The 8,801-nt window shown below is 40.2% G+C and overlaps 1 protein-coding gene across 1 annotated transcript; it reads left to right on the forward strand.

Annotated features, from left to right (window-relative positions):
• Nucleotides 1-2,053: 2,053 nt before the first annotated feature.
• LOC141543773 (tripartite motif-containing protein 64B-like) lies at nt 2,054-3,448 on the forward strand. The gene has a single exon (XM_074269497.1). The coding sequence runs from the start codon at nt 2,054-2,056 to the stop codon at nt 3,446-3,448; it is 1,395 nt and encodes a 464-aa protein (XP_074125598.1).
• The last annotated feature ends 5,353 nt before the right edge of the window (nt 3,449-8,801 follow it).

Below are 8,801 nucleotides of genomic sequence, written 5' to 3' on the forward strand. Positions count from 1 at the left end.
ATATATATATATATAACTTATATACAATTGCTTGCTGTTTTGGGGAGGGTAGGGAAGGATGTCAGGGAGAAAAGAAAATTTGAAATGCAAAATCTTCCAAGTAAATGTTGAAAAATATCTTTATTTATAATTGGAAAAAAATAAAATCCTATCAAGTGTGTGTGTGAAGTTCTTATTGTTAAGACTCTGTGATATTTAAATTGTTTTTGTTACCTAGGTTCCTTTACAGGAAAGTATTTTCTCCCTTAAGGTTCTGATTGTCCATTTAAAGCTGATTGTCTTTTTTTTTTCATGATTCATTTGGATTGCTCTTATTTTTTTCCTAAATCTGGATTAATTTTGAAGACCAAGCTCATATAGACACTCCAAGCAAGTAGCAAATAGATACTGAAATAGATCCCAGTCTAGGAGATATAGACCTATAGTGAGGAGAACAAGTTAGTCAAAGGTCACGAGGGCTATTTGGAAAATAATTTGATAATCCCATTGGAATAAAATAAGAAATTTCTAATGATCATAAAGTGGCAGCTGGGAGGCACATTGGATAAAAACTGTGGCATAAAGTGGGGAAGATTCAAGTTCCTGTAATCATGTTTGGTCTTAGATAATAGCTATTATTCATGTGATACTGAGCAAGTCACTTTCAGTTACTTTATCTCTAAAAACAGCTGGAGAAGGAAATGGCAAAGCATTATATCCCCTTTGCTAAGAAGATCCCAAATAGAGAAATAGAGTTAGACACAAAGGAAATGAATGAACAAAACCAAAATTGCACATAACCACAGTAAATGCTAATTTATTTCACCTTTATAATAAAAGGGAAAAAAGAAAGTAATTCAAGGAAAATAGGACAGGAAAAAGTAAAATCTATGTATCTCAAAGTTCTGTGATAAATTCAAGGAACAAAACAAAACATAAAGATTTGAAAAATCATACCCCTCAAGTGAGGTTTACTTTCATTACTGAAACAGAATTAATTGACTATAAAACTTACAAAGAGGCAGATCCACGAAAGATAAGAATACAGAACATTGGGGAGTAATCCCTTTCAGCTTGCTGGGTAGAAATTTAGTCTCCAGTTGGTGAGCAGGGAGTCTCTTCTTCATCATGAAAAAGTTGATACTTATTCTCTTTTAGGGAAGGTTGGAAATGGAGTGAACACAGCCAGGGAGCCTGGTGGTGGGTTGAGAACTCCTCCCTGGAGAAATGTTGATTGAGACATTCCTAGAAATGGGGGGCCAGGGGAAAACATGGGCTTGACAGGGGTGGTGAAGGGAATAGAGTGGAATGGATAGATAAGAGAACTCCGGAGAACAGTGTAAAAGGCCAGAGTGCCAGGAGAATATTCCAAGTACACCCCAATCCGAGGTAAAGACCTTTTTGTTCCATGGTTCAATGGCCTAGGATATGTCTGTAAATAGTAATTGCCTTCCTTCTTAAAAAAGAAAAGGGTTCATGATCTAAACACAAAGAGTGATATAAGCAAATTAGAACAAAATAGAATAGTTTACCTCTCAGATCTGTAAAGAAAAAAAGAATTTGTGATCAAAGAAGAACTAGAGATCATTAGTGAATATCAAGTAGATAATTTTGATTATATTAAGTTTTAAAAGTTTGTACAAAACAAAGGAAGATAATATTAGAAGGGAAAGAATAAACTGGAAAAAACATTTTTATATTCAAGGATTCTGATAAAAGCCTCATGTCTAAGAGAATTCAAACCATCAGAGTTGTTCATCACACAATCTGGTTGTTGCTCTATAACATTCCTTCTTAAGGACATAGCAGGCCAGTTCTTTTGGTGCAACCTGTGCATTCAAAGGAGACAGCCAGAGGTGAGAACTCAGGGCCCTCAAGGCTGCCCCCACCAAGAAGAGTTAACAAGTTGCTCTGGACAAATTCACACCTTCGTGGGAGGGCCTAAGAGGGTGGAGCTACCTCCTATAAAAGGAGAGGATCCTTGTGCTCAGAAGTACTGCTTAAGTATTGCCTTGATTGGAAAAGAAGTCTCTTCCTCTGGCTGCTGCAGACTAGAAGCAATTGGAGATAGAGAATGGCTGCTACTGTGAAATTTCTTCAGGAACTGCAGAGTGAGATCACCTGTAGCATCTGCAGGGGCTACTTCTGTGAGCCTGTCACCATCGGGTGTGGGCACAGTTTTTGTCAAGCTTGTCTCTCCTCTAGCTGGAGTGTTGGAGCCCCAGCTCTAACCTGTCCCGAATGCAGGGGAGTTTCCCAGGACGGGCAGATCCCGTTAGTGAACAGGCGCCTAGCAGAGTTGACTGAGCTGGGCAAAGAGCTTGGCTCCAAGCTGATGCAGAGCAGTCAAGGACAGAGCCAGTGTGTCACTCACCAGAAACCCTTCAAGCTGTTCTGTGAGGAGGACCAGACAGCACTGTGTGTGACATGTGGTGAAGCCCCAGAGCATGGGGCTCATAAGATCTCCCCAGTACAAGAGGCTGCTGACAAAAACAGGAGGGAGCTCCAGCACATTCACAGTCGTTTGGGGAGGCATCTGGAGGAAGATGAGCAACTTCTTGCTCAGGTGAAGAGACCTGCTGTTGACTGGTACTGGATGATGAGGGGAGAATTCCACCAACTGCGCCACTGGCTGATGGAGGAAGAGAACCGATGCCTTGACAGGATAAGGCAAGAGCAGAAGGCCAGCCAGGAGAGACTACTCCAGCATATGGAAAGGCTCCAGGATCTCATGGAAGAGCTGCAGGAAGTGGACCACCAACCCAATCTGGATCTGCTGCAGGAAGCCAAGCAACTGCTGGGGAGAAGCAAGGCTGTGTTGGCCCAAAGGCCCAGGGCTGTCACCCCAGAACTGAGAGAATATCCCATCCCTGGCCTGATTGAGATGCTCAACAGATTCAGAGTAGACCTCACCCTGGACCCCACATCAGCTGATTCCTGTGTTTCTGTTTCTGGGGATCTCAAGAGTGCCAAGGCTGCAGAGGACTGGCAGGTGGAATCTAAGGACTCTTCTTGCCATGCTGTGCTTGCTGGGCAAGCCTTCAGCTCGGGCAGTCAGTATTGGGAGGTGGATGTGACTCAACTTCCACAGTGGGTCCTGGGGATCTACACCCCCTACTTGCGGAGGAAAAGGACCAGGGACATGGACTCCTTTGCCTCTGTGTTCTTGCTTCAATGTATCAAGGAGGAAGGGGATTACTATTTACAGACCTATCCTGGGCCATTGGACTATCGAATGAAAGGCCCTCTACGTCGGGTTGGAGTGTACTTGGAATATTCCTCCGGGACTCTGGCCTTTTACAACGTTCTCCAGAGTTCTCTTATTTACAAATTCAATTCTATTCCCTTCACAGCCCCTGTCAAGCCCATCTTTTCCCCTGGCCCCCCACTTCCAGGAACAAAGCCTGGTCCCATGACTCTGTGTGCAGTGGGCTCTCATCTTTGCACTTGTTGCTATTGCTCTCAATGAACATTTCTCCAGAGAGTTCTCAATTCCTCCCTGGCTGTGTTCCCTCTATTTCCAGCCTTCCTTGAAAGAGACTAAGTATCACTCCCTTCATGATCAACAAGAGTCTCGCTGCTTTCCAACTGGAGACTAGACTTTCCACCCTCAAAGCTGAGGGCTTCAATCCCCACTGTTTTGTATTCTTTTATGCTGTGTTCAGCTATTTGTTTTTACAATGTCAATCTTTTCTCGTTTATATAAAATCATACCTGAGCAATCTGGTCCTGTAGTTTTATGTTTCATTTCTTCTTAGAATTCATAGCACGACAATGGCCATAGATTTCAACATGTTGCAATAGCATTCCCCTTGAATTGCACTAAACTTTCCATTTTGCTTTATTTAATATAAAATGAATAAAATATCTAGTATTTATTTGACTTGTGAGTATTTTTGTTGTTGTTCATTAATTTTATTCATGTCTGACTGACCACATTTGAGATTTTTCTTGTTAGAGAAATTGGTGTGCCCTTCCCTTCCCTAATCATTTAGTAGATTGTATAGATGAAGGACATGAAGCAAAGAGGGTAACCTGAATTACCCAGAGTCACACAGTTTTAATTATCTAAGCCTGGATAGAAATTCAGCAAGATGATTCTTAGTAGCTGCAGATCAGCAGTCACATGAGTGTCCCCTTATGCACATCGAAAATTAATTACTTAATTCATTTCAAAGGATCTTCAAATAACAGTTACCCAACATTCTCCATGCCTTATGTTAAATTTTCCCCATTCCTTCTGCATTTTGTATCTCTTAAATTGGGAATCCTTGTTGCATATATGCTCTATATATACTTAGATTGTCCATATGGGCTTGGGATTTGATACTTCAGGCCACTTAACCCTGTAGTTTTGTCTCTTCCCGATCAAGGGAAAACCTAAGTCAAATCTTCTTCTTCTAGACCCTATTGCCTTTCCTGAGAGATGTAGTGGACAGGAGTTGACCTCAGTGAGAAAGATGTAAATTTAAGTCCTTTCCTGGGTGTATTACCTTTAAAAAGTCCCTCTACTTCTCAGTGCCTAGGAAAATACTTAAAGACCCTCAGTCTCCGAGGAGTGCATTATTATTGCTAGAGAAACTTAGAAATTACTTATCCTGATTTTGCGTAGTGCTTTTTTAAATTATAGCTTTTTATGTACAAGATAGATAGCATGGGTAATTTTTCAGTAGTGACAGTTGCAAAACCTTTTTTTTTCCCCAATTTCTCCACTCCTTCCCCTATACCCTGCCCTAACTAGCAGGTAGACCAATACATGTCAAATATGTAAAAACTATATGTTAAATATATACATTTCCATACAGTTATTTTGCTGCACAGGTAGAATTGTACTTTGAAATAATGTACAATTAACATTTGAAGGAAATAAAAAATGCAGGCAGACAAAAATAGAGGAATTGGAAATGCTATGTAGTTTTTCTTACTCATTTCCCAGAGTTCTTTTGCTGGGTGTAACTGGCTCTATTCATTACTGAACAATTAGAAATGATTTTGTTCATCTTATTGCTGAAGAGAGCCATGTCCATCAGATTGGATCATCATATAGTATTGTTGTTGGGGTATATAATGATCTTCTGGTCCTGCTCATTTCCCTCAGTATCAGTTCAGTTAAGTCTCTCCAGGCCTTTCTGAAATCATCCTGCTGGGCATTTCTTACAGAACAATTGTGTTCCATAACATTCATATACCACAATTTATTCAGCCTTTCTCCAATTGATGTTTCTAGTTTCTAGAATTCTCCAATTCAGTTTCTAGTTTCTAGCCACACCAAAGAGGGCTGCCACAAACATTTTGGCACATACAGGTCCATTTCCCTTGTTTAAGATCTCTTTGGGATATAAGCCCAGTAGCAACACTGGTGGATCAAGGGTATGCCCAGTTTGATAACTTTTTGGGCATAGTTCCAAATTGCTCTCCAGAATGGTTAGATTCATTCACACCTCCACCCACAATGTATCAGTGTCCCAGTTTTCCCACATCCTCTCCAACCTTGCACATTATCTTTCTCTGTCACCCTAGCCAATATGCCAGGTGTGTAGTTGTATCTCAGAGTTCTCTTAATTTGCATTTCGCTGATAAATTATTACTAGGAGACTCTTTTCATATGGTTAGATATAGTTTCAATTTCTTTGTCTGAAAATTGCCTGTTCATATGTTTTGGCCATTTATTAATTGGAGAATGGCTTGATTTCTTTTAAATTAGTGTCAATTCTCTCTGGCCAAGATGGCGGCGTGGAGGCAGACAGCTGCTTGAGCTCCTCGTTTTCTCTCAGAACTTACTTCATGACAAGCCTCTGACTTAATGCTTGACCCAGAAAGAAATCCACAAATTATCACCAAGAGAAGACATCCTTGAAAGTCGCCAGAAAAGGTCTGTGTTTGCTCGGGGGAGGGTCAATCAGACTGGGCGCAGACTGAGGGCAGAAAGCCAGAGCAAGACAGGCAGCTCACACAGCTCAGACCAGAGGGGGAGGGGTGTGATCTCTGCCGTTTCTGTGAAAGGGCTTTTGCCCCAGTGTGGATGCTCCATCTTGGCAGCAAGCCAGGAGCAGTGGAGAGGGTGTAAACACCGGAAGTGAAGATTAAAACCCCAGAAAGCCAGCGTCTCTCAGAGCCCGGCCACCCCCAACCCCCACCTGGACTGACTCGGTGCGTTCTCGGAGCCTCACAACGCAGACTCAGTACAGTCATCGCTGTTCTGTTAGTGGCTCTCTGCTGCCCTACGCCCAGTCTGTAGAGGAAGCCCATTAATACCATCCAGCCCCATCCCCCGCAAAACAGACCAATTGTTTCTCTTGTCAGTTTGTTTTCTTTGATTCCTACTCTGACAAAATGAACAAAAAATTCAAAAGGGCTCTAACCATTGACAGATTCTGTGTGGAGAAAGAGCAGACTTCAAATGCTGAGGAGACTAGGAACAGACTGTCCCCAGATGTATCCCCTGGGAGGGATATAAGCTGCTCCTCAATACAAAAGAACCTCATAGAGGAAATCAAAAAGGCTCTCACAAGAGAGCTGGAAGAGAAATGGGAAAAGGAAAGGGAAGCTTGGCAAGAGAGCCTAGAGAAGTCATCCCATGCATTCAAAGACAGAATGGATAAAGAAATCAAATCATTGAGAAACAAGATTAGTGAGCTGGAAAAGGTAAACAACTCCAAGGAAAACAGGATTAGAGAGCTGGAAAAAGAAATCAGCTCTCTAAAAAATAAAATGGATAAAATGGAAAAAAATTCCATAGAAGATAAAAACTCAATTGGACAATTACAAAGAGATATAAAAAAAGTGAGTGAAGAAAATACATCATTGAAAATTAGACTGGAACAAGTAGAAATGAATGACTCAAGGAGAAACCAAGAGGGAGTCAAGCAAAACCAGAGAAATGAAACAATTGAAAAGACTGTCAAGTACCTTACCAGAAAGACAACAGACCTGGAAAACAGATCCAGGAGAGACAATTTGAGAATAATCGGACTCCCTAAAAAATGGGAGGAAAAAAAGAGCTTGGACACCATTTTCGAGGAAATTATCAAAGAGAACTGCCCAGACGTTTTGGAAACAGAGGGTAAAATAGACATTGAGAAAATTCATCGATCACCTACTGAAAGGGACCCTAAAATCAAAACGCCAAGGAATATAGTGGCCAAGTTCAAGAACCATCAGACAAAGGAAAAGATATTGGAAGCTGCTAGAAAAAAACAATTCAGATATGGAGGATCCACAATAAGGATAACACAGGATCTAGCAGCGTCCACATTAAAAGAACGCAGGGCCTGGAACATGATATTCCGAAAGGCTAAGGAACTTGGTATGCAGCCAAGAATAACTTACCCAGCAAGAATGAGCATCATTTTCCAGGGAAGAAGATGGACATTTAACGAAATAAATGAATTCCATCTATTTTTGATGAAAAAACCAGACCTACATAAAAGGTTTGATCTTCAAATACAGAACTCAAGAGACTTCTAAAAAAGGTAAAAAGAAATCTTGAGAACTATACTTCTGTCAAAAAAATATGTAAAGAACATATGTACAATTTGTCTTAGAAACTAGAGGTGGAAAGGAGATTATATCATAAAAAAGTATAAAGTGGTGGTACTACATCTCATGAAGAGGCAAAGGTAACCTATTATATCTGAGAGAAAGAAAGGAGGGAGATGAACATAGCGTGTATCAATAGACATATTCGATTTATGGTGAAACTTCTTCCACTTCATTGAAAAGTGAAAGGGAAGGAGTAAGCTAAGGGGAAGGGAATACAGTAATTTCGAGGAAAAGGGATAAAATAAGGGGAGGATCTTTAAGGTGGGGGAGGGATCCTAAAAAGAGAGGGCTGTGAAAAGCAAGTGGTGTTTATCAGTTTAATAGGAGGGTAAAAGGGAAGGAAAGGGGAAAAGCATAAGCAGGGGTTAATAGGATGGCAAGCAATATAGAATTAGTCCTTCTAACCATAAATGTGAATGGGGCAAACTGCCTCATAAAGAGGAAGCACTTAGCAGACTGGATTAAAAGTCAGAATCCTACTATATGTTGTTTACAGGAAACACACCTGAAACAGGGTGAGACATTCAAACTAAAAGTAAAAGGGTGGAGCAGAATCTTTTATGCTTCAGGCAAAACCAAAAAAGCAGGAGTAGCCATCCTCATCTCAGATCAAGCAAAAACAAAAATTGATCTAATTAAAAGAGATAAGGAAGGGCATTATATCTTGCTAAAGGGAAACATCAATAGTGAAGCAGTATCAATATTAAACATGTATGCACCAAGTGGTGCAGCATCTAAATTCTTAAAAGAGAAATTAAGAGAGCTGCAAGAGGAAATAGATAGCAAAACTATAATAGCGGGAGATCTCAACCTTGCACTCTCAGAATTAGATAAATCAAACCACAAAATAAATAAGAAAGAAGTCAAAGAGGTAAATAGAATACTAGAAAAGTTTGATATGATAGATCTTTGGCGAAAGCTAAATGGAGACAGAAAGGAATATACTTTCTTCTCAGCAGTTCATGGAACCTATACAAAAATTGATCATATACTAGGGCATAAAAACCTCAAAATCAAATGCAGTAAGGCAGAAATAGTAAATGCATCCTTTTCAGACCATAATGCAATCAAAATAACATTTAATAAAAAGCCAGGGGAAAATAGACCAAAAAATAATTGGAAACTAAATAATCTTATACTAAAGAATGATTGGGTAAAACAGCAAATCATAGACATAATTAATAACTTCACCCAAGAAAATGACAATAATGAGACATCATACCAAAATGTGTGGGATACAGCCAAAGCAGTAATTAGGGGAAGTTTTATATCTCTACAGG

Source organism: Sminthopsis crassicaudata, chromosome 5 (genome assembly GCF_048593235.1).
Source record: "Sminthopsis crassicaudata isolate SCR6 chromosome 5, ASM4859323v1, whole genome shotgun sequence".
NCBI classification, from domain to species: Eukaryota; Metazoa; Chordata; class Mammalia; order Dasyuromorphia; family Dasyuridae; genus Sminthopsis; species Sminthopsis crassicaudata.

Coding starts and splice junctions, on each gene's coding strand:
- LOC141543773 (XM_074269497.1), top strand. CDS start 2,054: ATGGCTGCTACTGTGAAATTTCTTCAGGAACTGCAGAGTGAGATCACC.